General features: G+C 43.3%; 2 protein-coding genes across 2 annotated transcripts in view; both read left to right on the forward strand.

The window, feature by feature from the left end:
* Window positions 1–2: 2 nt before the first annotated feature.
* TMEM33 (transmembrane protein 33) lies at window positions 3–14,022 on the forward strand. Its single transcript, XM_034424786.3, has 7 exons — window positions 3–349; window positions 2,046–2,140; window positions 3,932–4,119; window positions 5,500–5,567; window positions 7,135–7,268; window positions 9,843–9,926; window positions 13,091–14,022. Exons 1-7 carry the CDS (start codon window positions 293–295, stop codon window positions 13,218–13,220), a joined length of 756 nt encoding a protein of 251 aa, XP_034280677.1. The 5' UTR covers window positions 3–292; the 3' UTR covers window positions 13,221–14,022.
* A 6,637-nt stretch (window positions 14,023–20,659) lies between these two features.
* SLC30A9 (solute carrier family 30 member 9) overlaps window positions 20,660–25,152 on the forward strand; it is a 31,743-nt gene continuing 27,250 nt past the window's right edge. Inside the window, exons 1-2 of the mRNA XM_060694858.2 lie at window positions 20,660–20,958; window positions 23,880–24,053. Coding sequence (XP_060550841.1) covers window positions 20,856–20,958; window positions 23,880–24,053 — 277 coding nt within the window. The 5' untranslated portion in view covers window positions 20,660–20,855. The remainder of the gene's footprint in view (window positions 20,959–23,879; window positions 24,054–25,152) is intronic.

Consider the following 25,152-nt stretch of genomic DNA (forward strand, 5'->3'; position numbering starts at 1 on the left):
CTACCGAACGGGAACGACGCCGCGGGCTCTGCGCGTCTCAACGAAACTACATCGACCGGCATGCCTCCCACCGGCAGCCGGGGTTGAGGCGGGGTGGACGCATGCGCACTACGAGGCGTTATAGGCGGCGAGATTGCGGCGTCTTTTTCCGTCCCTCCCACCCTCGGCGGGGTCGGGGGTCACGCGCCTGCGCAGGAGCGTTCTCCTTTCTCCCCTCAGCGTCGATCCGGCTTCCCTCGCGGTCGGCCTTCCGAGCTTCTTTTCCCCCGCTCTTTCCCGGGCGTCGTCGGCCATGGCGGACACGGCGCAGAACGGGCCCATGCAAGGCGGCGCGGGCGGCGGAGCGGTGGTGAGCGGCCTCGGGAGCCTTTCTTTCCCCATCCACCCCACCCCCCACACCGGGCCGCTTCGGACTACAGGTCCCATCGTCCCCGGCGCGCGTGTGTGGGGGTCGGGCCTCCCCCCCTCCTCTCCTCCCTGGCAGGCCTCGCGTGGGGGGTGGGTGGGGATTAATAAGGCAACTGGGAGGTTTCTGCGTGGTCTCCCATCCCTGGATTAATCAACCAGTGGATTTCCGCGTGGTCTCCCATCCTCTGATTAATATAAATAACTGGGAGATTTCCACGTGGTCTCCCATCCCTGAATTAATAAAGCGACCCATGGATTTCCACAAGGGTCTCCCATCCTCTGATTAATATAAAGCAACTGGGAGGTTTCTGTGTGGTCTCCCATCCTCTGATTAATATTAATTAATTAAATAATTAAATAATTAATAATAATAATAATAATTAATAATTATAATAATAATTAAATAATTAATTAATATTAATCTGATTAATAAAGTGACCTGTGGATTTCCATGTGGTCTCCCATCCTCTGATTAATATAAAGCAACTGGGAGATTTCCATGTGGTCTCCCATCCCTGGATTAATAAAGTGACCCATGGATTTCCACAAGGGTCTCCCATCCTCTGATTAATATAAAGCAACTGGGAGGTTTCCCCGTGGTCTCCCATCCCTGGATTAATAGTGGATTTCCCCGTGGTCTCCCATCCCTGGATTAATAAAGCAACCCGGAGATTTCTGCATGGTCTCCTATCCTCTGATTAATAAAGCGACCTGTGGATTTCTGTGTGGTCTCCCCTCCCTGGATTAATCCGTGGATTTCCGTCTGGTCTCCCATCCCTGAATTAATCAACCGGCAGATTTCTGCGTGGTCTCCCATCCTTGGATTAATAAAGCAACTGGGAAATTTCCACATGGTCTCCCATCCCTGAATTAAAGCGACCTGTGGATTTCCATCCCTGAATTAATGAAGTGACGCATGTATTTTCTTGTCTTCCATCCCTGGATTAATAAAGTGACCTGTGGATTTCCGCATGGTCTCCCATCCCTGGATTAATCAACTCGTGGATTTCCATGTGGTCTCCCATCCCTGGATTAATCAACCCATGGATTTCCTCATGGTCTCCCATCTCAGGATTTAGCTGGGCGCTACCATGGACGGTACTAAGGGAAGAGCACTGATTTTCCCCTCTCTACAGATAATCCTCGACTTACGACCACAATTGAGTCTCAGATTTCGGTTGCTAAGCAAGTGAGACAGTGGTTAAGTGCCTGATTTTGCCACCTTCCTTACCATGGTTGCTAAGTGAATCACCGCAGATGATACGTTAGCAACCCGGTCATTAAGTGAATCTGGCTTCCCCATTGACTTTGCTCATCAGAAGGTTGCAAAAGGGGATGGTGTGATCCCGGGGCACTGCGACCGTCATAAATATGAGTCAGTTGGCAAGTATCCAAATTTTAATCATGTGACCACAGAGATGCTGCAACGGTTGTAAGTGTGAAAAACGGTCCTGAGTCATCTTTTTCAGTGACGTCGTAACTTCAAAACGGTCGCTAAATGTACGGTTGTAAATCGAGGATTGCCTGTAAAAAAAAAAAGGAATTATTGTCTGCTGTCTATATGCCACGGCTGAATATTTGTGGATTTAATGTCAGGCATGACACTTTTCTGCATGAACTTTTTTCTTTCGTTCCAGCAATTTCTGATGAGTAACAAGTTGGACACGGCAATGTGGCTTTCTCGGATATTCACAATTTATTGTTCAGCTTTATTTGTCCTTCCTCTTCTAGGGTATGTATAATATTTTCTTAAGAAATCATGATGCTCCTGGTCCTTAGGTAGCATAGTATCAATTTTAGGGGCACAGCACGGTATAAATTTAGGTTGCATGGTATAAATTTTAGGGACACAACACTGTATAAATTTATGGTAGCATAGTATCAATTTTAGGGACACAACACCATAAAAATTTAGGATAGCATAGTATCAATTTTAGGCACACAACAGAAAGTATCAATAATTTTTAACATGTTTTATGTTATATTGTCACAAATGGAGCCAAATATATTGTGGTCCAATCAGGGATTAGCAGTTTGATATTCAATGGACTTCAGTGGTAAAGATCACATATTGGATTTAAATTACCAGTTGATCAATAGCATACGCTTTACTTGTGATCAACTTTTTAAAAAAACATTGCTGCTTCTGATTTTAGTCCTTTAATTTGGCCTGGACAACTTACATAACCAATTCAGTGTGAGTCAGCGGAGGCAAAACTTTCGGATTTCAACACTTCCCCTCATTTAAAACTCTTTTTCTTTCATTCACATTTTTATTGAGTTATAGAGTATTATAAAATACAAAGTAAATAGAAAAACAATTAGGGGGACGGAGAGGGGAAAGAGAAGTGAGGAAGATAAGAAAGAAAAAGAAACATTGACTTCCAACACACACTGTAATAGTAAAATAAGGCATTAACATCAAATCACAACCTTTTGCTTTTTCATACCCTGTTTCCCCCAAAATAAGACATCCCCTGATAATAAGCCCAATCGGATTTTTGAGCGCATGGCAATAAGGCGCTCAAAATCGGGGTTCAAAAAAATATAAGACAGGGTCTTATTTTCGGGAAAACACAGTAGATACAGATGATAGATAAATAGTAAGACGGATAGATAGAGAGAGAGAGAGAGAGAGAGAGAGAGATACCCTGTTTCCCCCAAAATAAGACATCCCCTGATAATAATCCCAATCGGGCTTTTGAGTGCATGGCAATAATATTATTGAAATAATAATATTTCAGGGTTCAAAAAAATATAAGTCAGGGTCTTATTTTCGGGAAAACACAGTAGATACAGATGATAGGTAAATAGCAAGACAGACAGACAGACAGATGATAGATATAGATACACATACCCTGTTTCCCCCAAAATAAGACATCCCCTGATAATAATCCCAATCGGGCTTTTGAGTGCATGGCAATAATATTATTGAAATAATAATATTTCAGGATTCAAAAAAATATAAGACAGGGTCTTATTTTTGGGGAAACAAGGTAATAATATGAACAAGCCATTTCTATAAAGATCTATCAATCTAATCGGTAAAACCCAAAATCCAAGTTTCATTCTTTTCCACATCAAGCACGAAGTTCAGAAGCGGTTTCCATGTCGAAACAAAAAGTACTAATATTCTTTCCTTTAATCAAAAGTGGTCAGTTTTGCCCTTTCAGCCAACTCTCATCAACTTTTGCAACCGTTCGTCCGTGGTAGGAATCGAAGCGTCCTTCCGTTTTTGTGCGTACAATAGTCCCATCGAGTCATTTAAAACTCGTAAAATACTGCTTAACCTAACTTTTTAACCTTTATTTGATTGTTTTAATGTGCCGGAACGCCACGAAGCTTCACAGGGTAGAGCCATTTGTCTTTCGTGGAAGGCATAATAATACAATGCCCGGGCTTGCCGGTTGAGCAGGGCAGATTTCAACACCACGGTGTCGGTGATGCAATTCAATGCTCGTGGGAGGAAGGCTTGGAGCTGTGGCTGGTTTGTATGGTAACTTCTTCCTTGGATAATTCCCAGGTTGCACGAAGCAGCGAGCTTTTACCAGAGGGCTTTGCTGGCGAACGCGCTCACCAGCGCCCTGCGTCTCCACCAGCGGCTGTCACATTTCCAGCTAAGCCGGGCATTCTTATCTCAAGCATTGTTGGAAGACAGTTGCCATTACCTTCTCTATTCTCTCATCTTCGTTAATTCCTACCCCGTCACAAGTATCCTTTTCTTTTTTAGAAGGGTAATTTATTTTTTTTTATGTCTGGAGAAGCCTGACTCGGTGGCTAAGACGCTGAGCTTGTCGATCAGAAAGCTCGGCAGTTCGGCGGTTCGAATCCCTAGTTCAGGTCTCCTGTGTGAGCGGGGGGGTTATTTATTTATTTATTGGTTCGATTTATATGCCGCCCTTTTCCGGAGACTCGGGGCGGCTTACAACGCGTTAAGCAATAGCCTTCATACTTTGGTTGGACTAAATGACCGCCAAGGTGCCTTCCAACCCTTGTTGCTGAGCCCGAAAGTTGGATCTGCACATTTGTTGTAGGGCTTGGACTGAGCTGAAAGGCAAGCCAGATTTAAAGTCCCTATCTTGGAGCCCAGGGAACTGCGGGATTTTATAGGAACGTTGAAAAAAATAATAAAAAGGAGAAATCACTAATTTTACCCGTGAGTCATCTTCACTGGCTTCTTACCGGCAGTAAGGATTTCTGCGAGAAGAGTAAACGGAGTGTAAAAAATCTGTAGTAAATAAAAGACTGCAAGAAAGCTTCCTTGGCCAGTGAAAAAGGACAAAAGAAATAAGGATGGTGGGTTAAAAAACAACAGTTTATTTTCTTAATCAAGATAGGATTTATAATATTATACAGGGGGTCCTCGAGCCTGCGACCGTTCCTTTAGTGACCGTTTGAAGTCACAACGGCGTTGAAAAAAGTGACTTAGGACCATTTTTCACACTTACGACCGTTGCAGTGATCAAAATTCAGACACTTGGCAACTGACTCATACTGTATTTATGATCGTTGCAGCATCCCGGGGGGGGTGGGGGGTGTCACGTAATCCCCTATTGCGACCTCCTGATAAGCAAAATCCATGGGGGAAGCCAGATTCACTTAACAACCGGGTTACCATCTTAACAACTGCTGTGATTCGTTTAATGACGACAGCCGGAAAGGTCGTAAAATGGGGCAAAATCCACTTAACAAAAATGTCGCTTAGCAACAAAAAATTGTTGGGCTCAACTGTGGTCGTAGGTCGAGGACTACCTGTATAGTGCCTTGAGCCCTTTGAAGAAGCCTTGTGATGTTTGATTGATTAATTAATTAAAACGGCTGCCCACGTCACTTTTAGTGACCAGGCGGCTTAGAAAGATAAAAAATGCAATGAGTTCTTAATGATATTCAATTACCTGTCCATCTCTTTTCACAAGCCTGTTTTGTTCAGGAGTGTTTCAAATCGGCATCAGTTATAATAATAAAGTAAAATCTTCCTCAACGTAGACAGTATTCTTTTCTTAGCAATATTACCATGGTTTACCGAATTGCAGGATTTTTAAAACTCGTCAACTCTTAATTATAACGTTGCGCCCTTAACTTTGACTTCAGTGAGCATTTTCCCCGTCCTGTTGTTTTCGCTGCTTCATGCTGTGACCTACACAAAGAAAGTTCTTGATGTAAGTATGATTTTTTTTTTGACATCTGATCTGTTTTTCTGCTCCGAGATCTGGGCTGGTTATAGAGCAGTTCTTCTCAACCTTGGGAATGTTTAAGTTGCGTGGACTTCTTAAAACATTCCCAAAGTTGAGAAACCCTATTATATTGGGGTTTCTTCTTGGACCATTAAGAAGGCCATTCTTCTCCTCCTCCTTATGCCATATCCGTCATCGGACGTTGACGATCATATTGGCGATCCAATTTTTATCAACAGCTGCACGAAAAAGTGCTGAGTTTTATCCAAACCGGTCCCTTAGACTTTGAAGCTATGATGTTCTTCTGCTTGGACCTCCTTTGCCTTATATTTTTCCCTGGAGGATTAAGTGAAGTACCGTACTTTTCAGACTACGAGACACACTTTTTTGTCTCCCAAAAGGGAGTGAAAATGTCTGTGCATCTTATAGACCGAATATTGCCGAAGCCCCGCCCACCTGCCGGCTGTTTTTTTGGCCTCCGCACACCCCGTTTTGGGGCCTTTTTTGGCCTGTTTTGGAGCCTTTTTTGGCCTGTTTTGGGGACTTTTTTCAGCCCGTTTTTGGGACTTTTTTCAGCCAGTTTTTGGGACTTTTTTTTTTGGCCCATTTTCGAGGCTTTTTTTTGGCCCACTTTTTCTGAAAAAATGGGCCGAAAAAAGCCTTGAAAATGGGCCAAAAAAAGCCCTGAAAATGGGCTGAAAAAGCCTTGAAAACATGCCGAAAAAAGCCTTGAAAACATGCCGAAAAAAGCCCTGAAAACATGCCGAAAAAAGCCTCAAAAACAGGCCGAAAAAAGCCTTGAAAACAGGCCAAAAAAAGCCTCGAAAATGGGCTGAAAAAAGCCTTGAAAACTTGCCGAAAAAAGCCTTGAAAACAGGCCGAAAAAAGCCTCGAAAACAGGCTGAAAAAAGCCTCAAAAACAGGCTGGAAAAAGCCTCAAAAACAGGCCAAAAAAGCCTCAAAAATGGGCCAAAAAAAGCCTGGAAAAGGGCTGAAAATGGGGCGCGCGGAGGCCAAGACCTTTTTTGAGGCTTGGCAACTGACTTGTATTTATGACGGTTGCAGTGACCTGGGGTTATGAGATCCCAACCCCTTTGGTGACCTGATGAGCACAGTGGGAAAACCAGATTTCACTTAACAACTGTGTTTCTGAGATAACAATGGCAGGGGTTCGCTTAACAACTGTGGCAAGGAAGAAAAACGGGGGCAAAGTTCACTGAAGAAATGTTTCACTTAGCTACGCAAATGTTGGGCACGATTGTCGTAAATCGAGGACTGTGCTCATGGAATGGATAAAGCAGTTGTGAGATACTATTACACACATGTGGTATTAATGGTATTCACAGTTAACTCTTTAGATTCCCAAGGACCAAGATGTTTGCAAAGCTGGTTTAGATCTTAGAGGATTAATTAGTGCCTTTCATGGTTTATAAATATTAAGAGTTGAAAACATCTACGGAGTTTTTATTTTTCCTTGGTAAATTAGCATAAGCCGGAACAAGTACCGTAATTTACAGGGATATTTATTTGTCTTTCTCCCTTCTTTTTCAAGGCACGGGGCTCAAATAGCCTTCCTTTTCTAAGAAATCTGTTGGACAAGTTAAACGCTAATCAGCAAAACATCTTAAAATTTATTGCCTGCAACGAAATTTTCTTGATGCCAGCTACCGTGTTTATGCTTTTCAGGTATGTGTCCTTTGTAGTCCTTCATATATATATATATATATTTTTCAAGCTTTCTAAACTGCACCCGGAGTTTGGAATGCAGTATTTCCCGTCTCTCAAAGAAACCTGATTTACTGGGTGAAGATAAAGGCCCAGAATAGTGATTAATTCAAGGTTTTATGATTGCCATGAGAACTTTAAAGAGCCCCAGAGCCGAACTGCAGAATATCTGCTTTGGAATTATTTCCAGACAGTATAACGGTATAAACCGGAGTGGAAGACCTGTATTGACTTAATTTTTAGATGAATTTGATGTTCAAGTCCTAAGATCAACTAAACCAAAACTGACTTTTGTTCCAAACATCTATTTTCTTCTTCTTTTTTTTTAATCCTGCAGTGTCTCAATGCTATATCTTAACTGCTTTCCAGAATCCTGTAGGAAAATTATATAAGCTATATAATAACTGATCCGCTTTTGCGACCTTTCGACAAGCGGTCAGTGGGGAAGCCTGATTCACTTAACAACCGGGTTACTAATTTATCAATTGCTGATTCATTTAACAACTGGAGCTAGAAAGGTTGTAAAACGGGGCAAAATTCACTTAGCAAGTGTCTCACTTAACAACAGAAATATTGGGCTCGATTGTGGTCATAAGTCGAGGACTACAGGTAGTCATTGACGACCACAATTGGGACGACATTTTGCTTACTAAGCAGCGTGGTCCTTAAGTGACTTATGTGTCCAGACTCGATTGTACAACCATCTGCAGTGGTTGTTAAATGAATCACAGGTTGTTAAGCGAATCACATGGTTATTAAGCTTCCCCAATGGACTTTGCTTATCGGACGCCATCCGGGAAGGTCAGAAATCAAGATCACGTGACGGCAGGGTGTGATGTGATGATTGTAACTTCCCAGGATGAGTCATAAGTCACTTTTTCTGAGGCCGTTATAAATTTGAAATGTTGTTAAACTTGTCAATAAGTTGAGGACTACCTGGACTTCTTAAATAATGTATAACTATTATTGTTGTAAGGGACGCAGTGGCTCAGTGGCTAAGACACTGAGCTTATTGATTGAAAGTCGGCAGTTCAGCGGTTCGAATCCCTAGTGCCGCGTAACGGGGTGAGCTCCTGTGACTTGTCCCAGCTTCTGCCAACCTAGCAGTTTGAAACCACGTAAAAAAATGCAAGTAGAAAAACAGGAACCACCTTTGGTGGGAAGGGAACAGCGTTCTGTGCGCCTTTGGCGTTGAGTCATGCCGGCCACATGACCACGGAGACGTCTTCGGACAGCGCTGGCTCTTCAGCTTTGAAACGGCGATGAGCACCGCCCCCTAGAGTCGAGAACGACTAGCACATATGTGCAAGGGGAACCTTTACCTTTACCTTATTATTGTTGTGAATTAATATCATGTGCTGTTTGCAGTCCTCCCTATACATCCATGAAGAGACAGATTATTGGTGTTATAAATCGCTCTTAAACATTGGGAAAAGTGGAATAAAATATATTGTTTATTACTTTGGTATCTTAAACAGGATTCAGACGATAAAAGATACTTCTTATACGGGGACAAAACTTTGAAGAGGAGCAGCCAACTGTCTTCATGGCGGGTTTTTTTGTTTTTTTTTTTTGGCTTCAGAATATTCCTTTGTCACAATTAAGGTCATTATGTGGGCTGGTGGTGGATAATGCATTTATAGTCAGGCTAACATATGGCACCATATTGCCGGAGGCTGCTCTATAGACACCGTTTCTTGGAAATAAGCCCAATTAAACTCATTGAGGCTTATTTTTAAATAAGGGAATTGCTTTCAGACAAGCCTGCGTAGAAAATAAAGCTGCCTTGAACACAGCGGGGTCTGTTCCCCAGTGAAACTGGACAGGCAGTGCTTCTCCTCTTTTATCATTTGTCATCTTTTCATGCTTTCTTCGTTGTTTTTCTTTTTTGGGGGGATATTGCCACTATTTTTGGCAATTGAAGCATGTTAACGTCATGAGCTATCGATCTATTTGGGTGTACATCTACAACAAAATATTGACCTATATAAGATTCATTCATTCAAAATGTGGCATACAGGTAGTCCTCGACGTACGACCCACCGTTGAGCCCAGAATTTCTGTTGCTAAGAGAGACTGTGGCGAAGTGAGTTTTGCCCCCTTTTACGGCCTGTCCTGCCGCCGCTATTGAGCGAATCCCTGCAGCTGCGTAGTTATTAACATGCGTTATAAACATGTTAACATAGTTATTAACGTGTTAAGTGCGCCCGGCTTCCCCGGGGACTTCGATGGTCAGAAGGGGCGCAAAAGGGGAGATCACGTGGCCGTAGGACACTGCAACCGTCATAAGTACATGCCAGTTTCGCAGCATCCACATTTTGATCACGTGACCATTAGGGATGCTGGAAAGGTAAATGGGAAAACGGTCATAAATTACTTCTTTCAGTGCCGTTTGTGACATCGAACAGCCACTAAACAAATGGTTATAAGTCGAGAACCCCCTGTATAATATTATAAATCCTATCTTGATTAAGAAAATAAACTGCTGTTGTTGTTTTTTTAACTCACCGCCCTTCTCTCTTTTGTCCTTTTCAGCGGCCAAGGAAGCTTGTTGCAGCCTTTCATTTACTACAGATTCCTTACACTCCGTTACTCTTCCCGCAGAAATCCTTACTGCCGGTAAGAAGCCAGTGAAGATTACTCACGCGTGAAATTATTATTTTTCCCCCCCATGTTTTATTTATTTTATTTATATAACATTCAATTTCCATCGAACAGTGTGTGGTCTGGGTACAGTTATTTTTAAACAATCATAATCCACATATGTGTTGTATTCATCGCAATAATATTGATAATATAATAATATAATAACAATATTTAACATCATCTTTAACAACTCTTCACGTTAACATTTCCTCTTTTGATGTTTCCTCTTTTCTAACTTCTGTTTCTATTGTCTAGCCCAGTGATGGCTAACCTTTTTGCCGTCGCGTGCCAAAAGCGTGGGGTGCATGGGGGAATCGCGTGTGCGTGCCGATACCCATAATTCAATGCCCCCCGCCCCCCACGCATGCATGCGTGACCGCCCCCCCTTCATACTCCCTGCGCTCTACAGGCTTTCCTGGAGCCTGGGGAGGGTGAAAACTGCCTTCCCCACCCCAGAAGGCCCTCCGGAGGTTGGAAACAGTGCCATAGGTTCGCCATCATGGGACTAGCCATTGATAAAATACATCCCCTATAAAAAAAATATTCAGTTTCTTCTTTATCCTTAATAGTGAGCGTTAAACTATCCATTTCTGCGCATTCTAATATTTTCTTAATAACCTCCTCCTCTGACGGAATCTCATCGTTTTTCCGTTGCTGTGCAAATGCATTTCTAGTTGTGGTTAGTATATGTAAAACCAGATACATAAGTCCTTTTATCATATTTTTCCGGTAGAACGCCCAACAAAAATATCTTTGGTTTCAAGTCTCTGTGTTGCTTTGTCATTTTTTCCAGCCAAGTATGTATTTTTGTCCAGCGTGAAATTACTGTGAGAGCTGCTGGTGTTTCCTCTCGATTTATCTTTCATAGCTATAATTCCATTAAAAAAATGCTTTCACCTTCTCTGCCCGGAGTGTTATAAATTGTGGGAAGAAAACCCAGGTCTAAAAATGATAGGATTTATGCATTTAAGATCCGAAGTTTAATCTCCGGGTTACTTTCTCGTTAATTGGGTTTTGGGACTTCCAGATCAACAATTGTGCTGCTGAACAAAAGCATTGAAAGAGGGATGCCTTTCGAAGCTCTGAAAATCACAAACTTTGTTCAGGTTGCTCCTCGCGTTTTTTTTAGAATTTAGGGTCGACCTTAACAGAAATATACTGTCGGTAGATGAAATTTGGGGTGCATTTTTGTACTTTTTGTACATTCTTGCCAAATTTCTTAGAGCAAGAGTTGTCTCGAGTGGGATCTGTGTGGCTCACTCAGGAGGGGACTTTGCAATATTTCTAGGAGATTTTATGTTGCTGCTGTTAGACAATTTTGCAACTTTTCAGAATTTTGTTTGCTGTCACACGGTTATGTCTGCTTCATCGTTTTTCGTTAGCCACCACAAATACTTTTGAGTTTGTAACGTAAAGACATTAATGATTCAGTTTAGAGTAATAAACAGCCAACTTTTTTTTTCCTACCTTACAGCAATGGGGCTGAGTATCACAGACACTGAGCAAAAATAGGTTGAGAATTAGAAGATTTTTCTGCAATTAAAGTTGACAATCCTTAAATCCTGTTTTGGTTGGTTTTTCTGCCTTTTTTTCTGTTTAGTGGCACTTAACTATTTTTCTTAGCTTCATTTTTAATGTTTGTCTTGCATTATTCTGGCTCATTCCTCTTGACGTTTTCTAATATTCTTTCTAGTTAAAAGTCCCATGGATCTATAAGTTATATTTGGTTTGTGATTTCCTTTGTGCTGGTTAACGGCGCTAACAAAGATCGATGATCATGATGATACTCGAATCCTTCATTCTCCTCCCTTCTTTTAAACCTTTGTCCCTGAGTCATGGCTGTTGAGTTTGCTTAGGCCTTTTTTTAATTGCCTTTTCCTCTTAGATTGTTTTGACGCCGTTTTATACGTCATCTGCCTTATTCTGGCTTCAATTCTGCTTGCATTTATGTTCCTGATTTCCTGTTAGAATGGAGGATGGGCTACTCTTGAAAATCCATTCCTGCACGATTGACAACATAATCAGTATTTAAATTTAGTGTGAATTACAGGTAGTCCTCGACTTACAACCACAATTGAGCCCAAAATTTATGATGTAAAATTTACTTGCTAAGCGAGACAGTTGTTAAATGAATGTTGCTTCATTTTACGACCTATGTTGCCACTCTTGTTAAATGACTCACTGTGGCTGTATGCAACGAAATGTCATTTTAATGTATGCCGATTAGTGTATATTCAAAGTGACAAAGTTGTTATTCTATTCTATTCTATTCTATTCTATTCTATTCTATTCTATTCTATTCTATTCTATTCTATTCTATTCTATTCTATTCTATTCTATTCTATTCTATTCTATTCTATTCTATTCTTATTTCATTCCATTCCACTCTACTCTAATTATTCATTCTGTTCTGTTCTGTTCTATTCTAGTTAGCAACATGATTGTTAAATGAATCTGGCTTCCCCATTGACTTCGCAAAAGGGGATCACATGATCCCAGGACACTGCAACGGTCATAAAGATGAATCACTTTGCCAAGCATTTGAATTTTGTTTGTGTGAGCCCGGGGATGCTGCATTGGTTTCTAAGCGTGAAAAACGGTCATAAGTTGCTTTTTCAGCGATGTAGCCTTGAACGGTCACTAAGTGAACTGTTGTAAGTCGAGGTCTACCTGTAGCAGAGATGGGAGAGCTGCTGTTTCATGTGAATTTGAAAATATATTTGTCAACATCCTGACAGACGATCCCAAATAAAACAAGCACATTCGAGATCTGCCAACCTCTCAATGCAAAACTTTATTGAGTACATCATTCTGGCACTAATGAAGGCAAAACCAGCCCTAGTTAATTCCCGCGTAAACCCACATTGTTACAACAGATAATTCCCCCTCCCACCTATTAGCGCAGGTGCCCGTTGCCCAATGGAGTGTCCTTGTATTGTTATGAGAAAGAGTCTCTTGGTTTTGGCTGACACCTGGAGATGTGTCCTTGGCTCCCATGGCTTTCCTCCTTGAAATCTGGAACCTGCATTCCTTCTCGCCCTCCCCTCCACCCCCACCCCCCCAGTCTAGTTGAGAAGTGATAATAGTTGCAACGGCATGAACGCGCTTCGAGCTTGAAAATCTGTTTCTCTTTTCAGGACCCTCTTTACGGAACTGAGGATCGTGGTTGAGCATCTCATCATGAAACCGTCATGCCCTCTGTTCCTGCGAAGGCTCTGCGTCAGCAGCATTTCTTTTATAAGCAGACTGGCCCCCACAGTTGCGTAGCTCACCTTGGAAACCCCCCTTGCGTCTCTCTCTCTTTCTCTCTCTCTCTTTCTCTCTAACGAACATTCTGAGCAGCTGGAATTTCTGCTGGTGATTTATATAAATACAGGATCTCAGGCAAGGTTGTATAGAAATGGTTCCTTCCAAGAATCTGTTTTGTGGAGTGTATTTTATCTATATGGGTGGTTGTTTTTTGTTTTTGTTTTTTTAAAAAAAGTCTGTTTTTCTTTCCTCAAGCCGATGTTTCTGTATTTTGTGGACGATGAAACGCCTCTCGTCTTAGGCAACATTTCATCTTTAGGCGAGCATCAATCTGTGTTGTACCATATGGTTTATGTGTCGTGATCTCAGTAATCCCGAAGGGCAAAATGTTTCTTCAAACCCGAGAAACGACGTCAGGCTGTCCTGTCTGGATCATGTCATTAACAAAGCTACGGTTTAGTACTCCTTGGGCTTCGGCATTCGAAATAGCTTCCTACGCGGTACATTTGAGTCAGTATTCCTTCGGTGAATAAATGCAAAGTTCATTAAATCATCCTACTCAACCCAAATCAGTTCTGCACATGAACGATCGGTCTAAACATTTAACGGTGCCCTTCTGATTTACTTAATGCTTTTGAAATGGAAACTCTTCACCCTTTCTCCAGCAATATCTTTTTTTTTTTTTTAAATTTTTCTCGGTACAAGATTTCTGCTACCCGAACGCCCTCTGATTTCGGCTCGCTTCTGAAACTGGGATTCTTTAAAATGCCAATCTGTGACACCTTGGAATAATAAAGATGGATGTTGTGTTTATCCCCAAGGAACTCCTGGTGTTTGTACCCTAAGCATCGCTCAGCTGGACTGCTGCAGTTCAGCCTCTTGGGGAGATTCCTAAACCACAGTTGAAACCAGGGGTGGGATTGAAAAATTATAGCAACCGATTCTCTGCCCGGTTGCTGGGTGGGCGTGTGTGGCCTACTTGGCCTCCTGCACCACAGTGTGTGTGTGTGGGGGGGTGTTTTCGTCCTCCCCAGCCTCCGGAGGCTTTCCCTGAGCTTCCGGGAGGGCACAAACGGCCTCCCCTGGGTTCTGGGGGCCAGAAACGGGCCCATTTCCAGACTTCTGGGAGGCCTGTTTTTCGCCCTCCCAGAGCCTCCACATAAGCCCTGCACTCACTGGGCATCTAAAACAGGCCGCGTGGAGACTCCTGGGGAGGGGCGGGGTGGCCGGGGCCAGCCAGTCCTCACAACTACCGGTTCGGCGAACCAGATGTAAAATTAGCATCCGGTTTCCCCGAACCGGTTGAATCCCGCCCCTGATTGAAACCCGGTCTATAGAAGTTGCATGGAAGCATCACAATACATTTACAAGCGGTCAGGGAAGACGTCCCTGTAAGGCTGAAGCAGAACTAGTCTTTAAAATACAAAATGTGCCTCTCCTTTCCTTTCAGCTTGTGGGTCTGTTTGTGTTGGCAGCCACTGTCCTGCCACTGAAAGGAACTGGAAAGGCACATGAGTATTTTCATCCCTGCTTCTCACCTTAATCAGGTATGGCGGTGTGAGGTGCACGGGTGTGGAGACCCGAAAGATTTCTCCCTGCGCAGCTGTGTATAGCTGTACCAAGAAACATCTCACCGATTGTGGTGGCGATGGTGTCAGTGGTGGGTTTCGCCGTGTGCACACTCGCCTTGCGCACATGCCTTCTGCATATCCTCCTGGCCTTTTGTGCATGCGCTTTGCTTGTGCGCAGGCCTTCCATGCCTGCCCCCGGCCTCAAAACCGTGGCTAAATAGGAAGGCATTATGCTGGGGCAAGTTTGCACAAACCGGTACGAACCGGCTGAAGACCACCTCTGGATGGTGTGTCGGGTGGGTTCTACTTATCTTTACTACCGGTTTGCAACGGGATCGTGCTCGTTTGCTTTGCTTGCGCATGCACAGATCGCTGATGACAACATCCGGGGCAATGGGTGGGGCCTCCTGCCGGTTTTAGTACCGGTTCTTGCGAACCGGTCTGTACCGGGGGCAACCCACCACTGGCTTGTGTGTCTATATGCACTGTTGAGAATAACATAGCAGCAAATACCAGTGTTTCCTCAACCGTGGCAACTTTAAGACGTGTGGACTTCAACCCCCAGACTCCCACGGCTGGCTGGGGAATCCTGGGAGCTGAAGTCCACACCTCTTAAAAGTTGCCAAGGTTGAGGACCCCGCTGCCCCTTGGATGTAAGTGGGGAATCGGTGGCCATGCTGGGTTTAGCCACCCCATAGGCTTAAGGCTGAAATTGCTGAACAGGGACACAACGGACTGCAATCTGGCTCATCCTGTCTGTGACTTCTTCGTAGGCATCTATTTGACGACCATTAAATACAGGCAGTCCTCGATTTAACGACAGTTCGTTTAAGTGGCTGTTCCAAGTTTCAACGGCACTGGAAAAAGTGGCTTGTGACTGTGTTTCGCTCTTGCGACCGTTGCCGCGTCCCCATAGTCACGTGACCAAATTTTGGATGTTCGGCAACGGGCTCCTTATTTATGACGGTTTCCATGCCCCGGGGTCATGTGACCGCCCAACAAACCAAAATCAACGGGGAAAGCCAGATTCACTTAACAACCTTGTTGCTGACGACGGTAGCGAGTCACTTAACAAACTGTGGCAAGAAAGGTCGTGAAATGGGGGCAGAACTCAACCAGAGTTGAGACAGACTTAACCAAAGTCTCACTTAACCACTGAAATTTTGGGCTCAGCGGTGGTCGTACGTCGAGGACTGCCTGTATTGTCTCAGCGGTTACTTTTAGCGCCTTGCTATAAATCTTGGTTCGATTACAGAACTCAACTTTTTCTGTGTTTCCTGCACGTTTCATCTAAATTTTGGCGTTTCTCCCAGGTATATGTTTTAGGCCCTGATGGTTTATTTCAGTGGCGAAACGTAAAATTTGTTACTAATGGTTCTGTGGGCGTGGCTTGGTGGGGGGTGTAATGTGACAGTGGGCGTGGCCAACAAGAATAAACAAAGTCTGGCAAAGATTGGCAACCAGCCCAGAAAACAAGATATGATAAGACACTCACTCTCCAAAATGCTCTGTAATAATTACACGTCGTTTCCAGCAAGAAATTACTGAGTGCGACTTAAATAGGCTAAGGGAGTGGCCAATTATCCTCAAACCTTACTCTCGAGGAGACCTCCTCCTCCTGAGTAGCCACTCCTGCGTGCTCGAGCATTGAGGAGAGGCTCCTCCACTTCGCTCTCTCCACTTGAAGGAGCCTCTGGAGGTTCTGAAGGCCCAGGCTGAGTCTCTCTGCCTCTGGCACCACATCCTCTTCAGCCTCCTCGCTGTCCGACGCGAGCGCCGGCTGCTGGCGCGACCCCACACCATCCTCCTCGTCGTCGGGATCAGCCACGATCCGCGCAGGCCGCTGGCGGGCCACAACACTCACTGAGAATATATCTGCTGGAGAAAAAACTCCTCATTGGAAACGGGAAAGGCATCCGGCCAGTAAACATTCAACTCAGCTCCATTCAGACTCCACCCCGCAAGGGATTATGGGGTCATTAAAAGAAGAAGACGATTAAAAAAGATTAAAGGGCTCTTAGCGGGTGCCCTCTCATTCTTTTGCTAGCTGTTAAGAGCGAGAAAAAAAATACACGCAGGGACTAAGCTTTATATATAGCACTTTGCAGATTTGCTTCTGAAAGACCTTGGGCTCCCCATTCCTTTTATTAAATAGGGATGCCCGGCTGAAAAAGTGTACGTACCACGCTTTTTAAAATGGTTTTGCAGAGCGATGGTTGATGGATGCATTAGCACCGGTGCGGCCAGCATCACTGAGCTGTAAAGGGCAAAATGGATGGGTTAGCCTTGGAGGGGAAAAAAAAAAAATTAAAGCATTCGTTTTGCCCTTGAAAAACCATCAGGGGAAGGAGAAATAAAATTATTTCCAGAAATAATCCGAATATTTTAACTCCATCCATTTTGCCGAGGTTTTCAACCTGGCCTGCAGCCCAAGGCATTTATTTCTCTTTTTTTTCCTTGCAAGTTAGTTAGGCTAGTTTTGTTTGGCATGCATTATATATTCCTTTTTTCTTTTCTTTTTTTTTTTTTATGGTGTAGAGAAGTTGGTCTCTTGCCCTTGGAATAACAGAATCATTTTTAGGTAAGCAGATTGCTGCTATGCATCTCAAGATGCCATGGGCTTGAGAGCATAAATTAAGGTGGGGTGGAGTGTGTGGAATTGAAAATTTCATCATTTTTCCCCCCCCCCTTGTCTTCGAGGACCGAAGGAGCACAAAATGCTAATGCTGGCCTCCGAGGGGAAATAGTTCTCCGGCATATTTGAAGAAAAAATGTGAAACCCTTTCAAAAGAAATCTAATAAGCATAATCGTGGCAGCCTGCTTTCTCTCTCTCTCTCTCTCTCTTTTATTAACGCCGCAATTTAGTGGCCCCCGCTGATTTACGAATTGGATCACAATGGTAAATTATCCAATGGATAAGAAGTGCTGAGATCTGTATGGGTTTGGAGGGCTGCTTAAATCAGCAAAAAATAAAAAATAAAATGATAAATTTGATGGCCTGAAAATTGGAACTACCCAGGGCCTTCGGCAGGGATAAGGCAAAATACTTCTTCCCCCTCCCACCCATTATTATTATTATTATTATTATTATTATTATTATTATTATTATTATTATTATTATTATTATTATTATTATTATTATTATTATTATTGGTTAATCTTTAGTGAGATTCACAGCCTTTGAGGCTGGTTAATAGCTCAGCAGCTCGAGTCCTAACCAAGGACCTAGGAACTGTTAAGGTATCGTCGGAGGATGTAAGCTGTTCCGAGTAAGGTGTTTTTTTGTAGAGTCAAAATGTTCAAATCTGGCAAATTTAGAATTTCTAAATAGCGAGGTAGCCCTTTGGGTATTGCTCCAAGGGCTCCAATTACAATCGGGACAACACACGATTTCTTTTTCCACAGTCGCTCAACTTCAATTTGCAAGTCCTGGTACTTTGTGATTTTTTCTTTCCTCCTCCTCTTCTTCTTCTTCTTCTTCCTCCTCCTCCTCCTCTTCCTCCTCCTCCTCCTCCTCCCAAATAGGTAACACCATCAGCTAAAAAGGAAGGGGATTCACTGATGATGTCAGTGTTGGGTAAGGCAGCATCTGCTAGAAAGTAACTGAGCTCAGAGACCCCTCACTTGGTCAGGAGGAACCTGCTTCCAAGTAAACATGTAGGATCTTGCAAAAGGAAAGATCTGCCCCCACCCCCCCGCATATCTCAAAACCAGCACCAGTTTTTCAGGTTTTGAGCTGAGCTCTGCCGATGAGTCAGAACAGAACAGAATTGCAGAGTCGGAAGGGACCTTGGAGGTCATCTAGTCCAACCCCCACCCCGCCAAGCAGGAGCCCGTACACTATTTTTGACAGAGGGCAGTCCAGCCTCTTCTTGAAAGCCTCCAGTGATGAAGCTCCCACAAATTCTGAATAACAATAATAACAGCATAACATAGTCGGAAGGGACCTTGGAGGTCATCTAGTCCAGCCCCCCACCCACCCAAGCAATCCAATCTCTTTAAAGCTTCCAGTGATGCAGCATCCACAACTTTTTTTTAAAAAAAGTTAATTTTATTAAATATGCAATTTAAAAACATTAGATTTGGTGCGACTTGTCTGGTACATACTTTTCTAACACTTTTTCTTTTGTGAATATTACAATATAATATCATGCATATTCCATATATACTTTTTGTACATTCAATCACACTTCAGTTACATACATATTCCCTTCATATCTATTCAAATCCAATTGATTCCTATCTTAATATTTCTTAATTTAATTTAATTTATTTTTCTCCCCTTTTCTTCACTCTTGTTTCTAATTCGCCATCCCTACATTCTTCCTTTTCTCTAGCCATTTATAAAATGCATTCCAGGTTACGTAGAATTCCGATTCATCTTTATCTTTGAGATGTTAAGGAATATGCGCAGAGTAACCCTTGAGTAGCAAGGTTGTGCACATGAGAAAACGGCGGAGAGTGATTGTGAGTAAGCACTGTCAATACACAGACACACTGAGTTGTGATATTCTTTTACTTTTAGGAAAAAGCAAAGCAAAGTCCAATAAACAATCCAGGTCATACACAGATAAAGATAGCTAAATTGTCAATCCAGGGATATTCCAAGAACAAAGTCTTCTTACCAGTTGTTGTAGTCATATGCAATAAAACAGTTCTTTTTGGAGTTGCAAACAGGAAAAAGTACAGCAGTAAAACAATCAGTAAAACAGTAGAAAACAACAAGTAGCAATGATCAATCAGTGACCATGCAGAGAGAACAGGCAGATAGGAGCAGAGGTAGCAATAATAATGTAATAAGAAAAATAAGCCATGATTCAAGCTTCCACTTAAATACATTGGCTACAGAGCTAGCCAATCAGAATACAGTATGATGCAATACAGCATGACAGCCTTAAAGCTATACATTACATTTTGACTGCAAACATGCATTGATGGTTTATATATATATGGCCAACCCAACCAGTTAGGCAATAGCCAAATGAGGACCCAGTTTGTGGGGGCAATAAGCTGACTTTGTATAAATATACAAAAGTATGAAGGCTATTGCTTAACGCACTGTAAGCCGCCCTGAGTCTCCGGAGAAGGGCAGCATATAAATCAAATTTAAAAAAAAAAAAAAAATAGCCATTCCCTAACAAGCTCCATTGTTAACCTGTCCATTTCTGCACAGGTCAATATTTTGTTCATTATTTCTACCTCCTGTGGGTTCTCTCTGCATTGATATTTGCACAAAATTTACGCACCTTCCGCCGTGCCCTCGAGACCTTTTTATTTCAACAGGCTAGCCTGGCCTAACTTCCCTTTTAATTGTAAATTGTAAATTTGTTTTAAAACATTAGGGGAGTTTTAATTTGTTTTGGGCCAAATTATTTAATGGGTTTTTTATATTGTCTTTTAAATTTTGTAGTTTGTGTGCTTTATCTTTTTGGCTGTTCACGGCCCTGAGTCCTTCGGGAGTAGGGCGGTATGTAAATCCAAAAATAAAATAAAATAAATAAAAATAAAATTGGAAATGCGGAGCATCTACAATTTCTGAAGTCCCTGTGGATGTCCTGTTTTCCAGGCAAGAAGGCTTGATTTGTTGCCTTCCCCTCGGAATTTCCTCCCCCACCCCTTTCCCTGTCCAATCCAGAGCTCTAATTCATCCTGGGGAACCAAACTAACCAAGATTAACTTGGTTTTTAGAGAGCAAGAGGAGCACTGATTAAAACGGGCTGTCCCATTTCAGGCGGCGGGGGCGGGACGAAGAGAAGAGAGAGGAGCATCCCCGCAAGGTGAAACCAGGGGGAGAAATGGTTACGCCCGAACAGGAAATGACGTAGGAGAAAAAAAAACACGCTTTCTCCCTCTTATCGTTGTTGTATTGCCCTTCAAGGCGGACCATAGAGACGAAGAAGACAGAGCGGCACGGGTTTCTTTTTCTTTCTCGCCCCCCCAACATCCGGTTTCCGAGACTCCGCCTTCCCAAAATGGCGGCACCTCATCTGTGGAGAACCGGCCGGGCGAAGAGTCACCCATGAGGCGATTTCCTCGCCGGCCTCCTTCTCCTTTCGCCCTTAGGCCGAGCGCGGGAGGAGGATGCTGCCGGCTCTGGCCGCTCAGCGGAAGGGATGGCGGTGCTTTTACCAGCTGCGGCTGCTGCTGCGGCGGCGGGGAGGCCTTTGCCCGCCGGTCTGTCCCGGTGAGTGTGGCCGGCGGGGGGTTTCTTGACCTCTGAGGGGGCCTGAAAGGAGCTACAAGGGCCCCTCTTGGCCTTCCAGGGAGGGAGGGGCGGCTTTTGGGGGGAGGGAGGGTATTAAAACAGGCAGTCCTCGATCTATGACCATAATGGAGCCCCCACCATTTACGTCGCTAAGCGAGACGCGGGTTTAAAAAGTCTTTTGGCAAGAGGCTTTTTCTGGCATTGGGAGTCACGATTAGCAGGTTTTCCCCTCAGAAACTCAGTCTAAACCCATCAAGTTGCTGTGCCTCAGGTAGTCCTCGATTTACGACCATAATGGAGCCCCCACCATTTGCGTCGCTAAGGGAGACGCGGGTTTAAAAAGTCTTTTGGCAAGAGGCTTTTTCTGGCATTGGGAGTCACGATTAGCAGGTTTTCCCCTCAGCAACTCAAGTCTAAACCCATCAAGTTTTTGGTGCCCGCCATGTAGTCCTCGACTTACGACCGTTCGTTTAGTGACCGTTCCAAGTCACGGCGGCACTGTGGGGGGGGGGAGAAAGTGACTCGGGACCGTTTTATACCCAACTTGTTGCGGCATCCCCTGTGGTTGAAATGCAGCGGGGCTTGGTGGCTGACTCACATTTATGACGGGTCGCAGCTTCCCGGGATCCTTTTGCGACCTTCCAACAAGCAAAGTCAGTGGGGGGGAAGCCAGAGTCGCTTAACCACCTGGGTGACTTTAACGTCTCAACTGCGGCGGTTCACTGAACAACCGGGTCAGGAAAGGTCGTAAAACGGGGCAAAACAGACTTAACCAATGTTTCACTGAAGAAGAGAAATGTTGGGGGGCCGTCGTGTTCGTAAGTCGAGGACCACATGTATTTTGTGTGATGGTTTTGAATAGCGGAGGTGACATGTGACTGTCTTGACCAAGGATCTTTAAAACACTCAAAAGAGCCATTTGGACTCGTTTCCCACAGAAAAGAAAACACCGGGAGCCACAAAACCCTTCCCGTGCCTGACTATTTCTTGAGCAGCCACAAAAAACTAGCATATGTAGTTGAATTAAACTTTGTTTTCTTCTGAAACTTTTCTTTTCTTGGATTTATTCATGGTTGGCCTACCAGGGGGTTGAAAAGCTCAATAAATCGCCTGCCAGTGAGTGTTGCACATTGGCAGTTGGGATGCATATTTTGAGTGACAGGGAACCACAGCAGAGGGGTGAAAGAGCCACATGTGGCTCCAGAGCCGCAGGTTGCTGACCCCTGGTGTTGACAGTATGTCCGCCTTTAGAATTAATCAGGATTTTGATCAACGGTTGACCCGTGGGTCTGATTCCTATCCTATGCTTTTTATTTATTTATTTATTTGTGTTTTTGACTTACCCACCTCACCCCAGAGAGGACTCTGGGCAGTGTAGAATAAAATATTAAATATGAAAATATAAATGCAATACATAAGCATTCAACATTTCAAAAGAAGTAAGGGGTAATTAGACACTCTTAAAATGAATTGAAAGACGAAGGGAGGGGAGCACCAGCCAGCCCCATGGTTGCATGCTTCTCTGGGCTCTCCACATGGGACTGCAAAGAGCCTTGGTAGTACAGTGGTCTAAAGCACCCTGTTATTAAGACCAGCTGCCTGCAATTACTGCAGGTTCAAATCTCGCCAGGCTCAAGGTTGACTCAGCCTTCCATCCTTTCTAAGGTAGGTAAATTGAGGACCCAGTTTGTGGGGGCAATAAGCTGACTTTGTATAAATATACAAAAGGATGAAGGCTATTGCTTAACGCCTTGTAAGCTGCCCTGAGTCTCCGGAGAAGGGCGGCATATAAATCAAATTAAAAAAAAGAAAAAGCTATGGTTTAATATGTTGACAAGACCCACCGCTCCAGAGCTTTGGGAGCAGAGGTGTAATTGCTTGCAAGATTGTTCTGCTTTGTTAGCATTCATTCTGTAGAAGCCTAAATGTACCACTTGGTATCCATTCCAATGTTACTTCTGCGTTGAGAATATGATTTTTTTTTTAAAAAATCAGGGCTGTCCAACTTCGGCAGCTTCAAGACTTGGGGATTTCAACGCCCAGAATTCCCCAGCCAGGCTGGCTAGGGAATTCTGGGAATTGAAGTCCACTAGTCTTGAAGTTGCCACAGTTGAACACCCCTGTTCTAGACTGAGTAGACCCCTGAACCAGCAATGACTGGCTTTTTATGTGTTAAGTGAAAATCAAACCTAATATTGCATGGGAACCCGACTATTAGCTGCATGCATAGATTTATTTTTGCTTGTAAATATATCAAGTTCAGATCATTTTGTGTATGTCAGTACACAAAATGAAAGGGGGGGGGAAAGGCTCACTCTGTTTAAATACTTCTCTGTCTCGTTGTAAGATACATCTTGTCTTATTTATTGTTTTGCAAATCTTTCTCTGCAGCCTTAAACTATTCTATTTAAAACAGAAGCTATAACTTTACTGCATCCCGTTAGCGAGCATAATAAATTGTTCCCGATGAGTGGAATTTGGGGAACGTGAAGTAAATAAACTTAGTATTGGAGAAATATTTTAATTTGCCATAAAACGGTTCGGCAATACTAACATTTATTGTTTCGTAATCACGTGTGAGATCCAAAAGTACATTATCTGGTACTTCTTGGCTTTTTAAAAAATTTCCTTTGCACGGGACTGCTATTTTCTTTCCGCTGTATCAGGTTTAGTGATAACCAGTGTTCCATTTGGGAAAAGTTCCGTCTCATTTGAATATCCTTTTCCCTCCGCCAGCCTTGATCTGTTCTCTGCAACCTTCCTATTGTCCTTTGGTAAACCCATCTAGTAAACATTTCAATAATCATAACAGTTTGATGTCTTCTCACCTGGTTTTTAGTATTGACCAAAGGTGTTCTTCTGCCTTCTAAAACTATCATCTACTTTCATGTTTCCATCAGGCTGGCAAGTTCCCATTAAACCTGGGAGACTCCTGGCCATTCTGCCAGGTAGGTCTCTCCCTCATCCCGCCAGTCAAGTCAGAGCTTATTCCTCCAACGATCAGAAGAACAGCACAAGAACTCCAGATGCCAGTTCTTCAGGCTCAGAAGGCAGTGCGCAGAAAACAGCGTCCGGTAGGTTCATCCCGTTCACAACCTGCGTTGAAGGGGTCAGCGTAGCTGCTCCTCTTCGCTCCAGAGATTTCTTCGATAGCGACGCTGTAATGAAGTGATTAGAATTAACCAGGTTTAAACCCAGAGATTTCTCTTTGTCGCGACTTTGAATCGTCTGACAACGATGGCAGAAGGCACCGCTGATTCAGGATGTTTTCTCTCTCAGCGATCCTGCTTCCCCTAAAAGTTATCCACCGCTTTTGATTTGCCTGTCATATTTCAATACTTTGAAATACAGGCAAGCCTCGACTTATGACCACAATTCAGCCCAAAATGTCTGTTGCTAAGCGAGACGTTTGCTAAGTGAATTTTGCCCCATTTTACAACTTTTCTTGCAGCGGTTGTTAAGTGAGTCGCCACGGTCATTAACTTAGTAACCTGGTTGTTAAGTGAATCTGGCTTCTCCGTTGATTTTGCTTATCAGAGTGTCATGCAAGGGGAATGCATGACTCCGGACACTACAGCCGTCATAAATATGAACCAGTGGTCAAGCTGTAAATCACGTGACTGTCGGGATGCTGCAACGGTGATAAGTGTGAAAAGCGGTCATAACTCACTTTATTCAGTGCCGTTGTAACTTGGAACAGTCACTGAATGAACTGTTGTAAGTCGAGGACTACAATATACAATAGGACTACAATATAGAGGACTACAATATACAATATATTTTGGACTTCACTCCCTGAAATCGTCCATCCTTTAATTAAATAAGTGAGGCTTGCTTTCTTTTGAGCAGTATGTTTTTGTTAAACCTTTGAGATTCAGGTAGAGAGAAGATGCGTAACATTACTTGAATAACCAATAATCCGTTAAGATTAACTTGTTACGTGACTCTTTTTCCTGATCAGAGTTTACACGTTAATTTTTCAAACCCCCCCCCTGTTTGCTTTACAGGGGGGAAAATACTACTGGGAAGTGTGAAAGGAATTGAATTTGGCTTCTAGCTCTGACTTCCCCATTGCAAACATGCGACTGTAATTTTAATGCTGCAAAGATAAGAACGGAAAACAACTTTTAGCCATCTTCTAGCTTTTTAAAAAATACTAGTTCTATTGGGAAC

The sequence above is a fragment of the Pantherophis guttatus genome, chromosome 8, assembly GCF_059756535.1.
Source record: "Pantherophis guttatus breed Tessera chromosome 8, ASM5975653v1, whole genome shotgun sequence".
In the NCBI taxonomy this organism is placed as follows: domain Eukaryota; kingdom Metazoa; phylum Chordata; class Lepidosauria; order Squamata; family Colubridae; genus Pantherophis; species Pantherophis guttatus.

Bases quoted from the DNA above. Each gene is read 5' to 3' on its own strand.
- TMEM33 (XM_034424786.3), top strand. From the start codon at position 293: ATGGCGGACACGGCGCAGAACGGGCCCATGCAAGGCGGCGCGGGCGGC. The intron at 2,141-3,931 runs GTATGTATAATA...GATAATTCCCAG, and splicing joins TTTGTCCTTCCTCTTCTAGG to GTTGCACGAAGCAGCGAGCT. The intron at 4,120-5,499 runs GTATCCTTTTCT...CTTTGACTTCAG, and splicing joins TAATTCCTACCCCGTCACAA to TGAGCATTTTCCCCGTCCTG.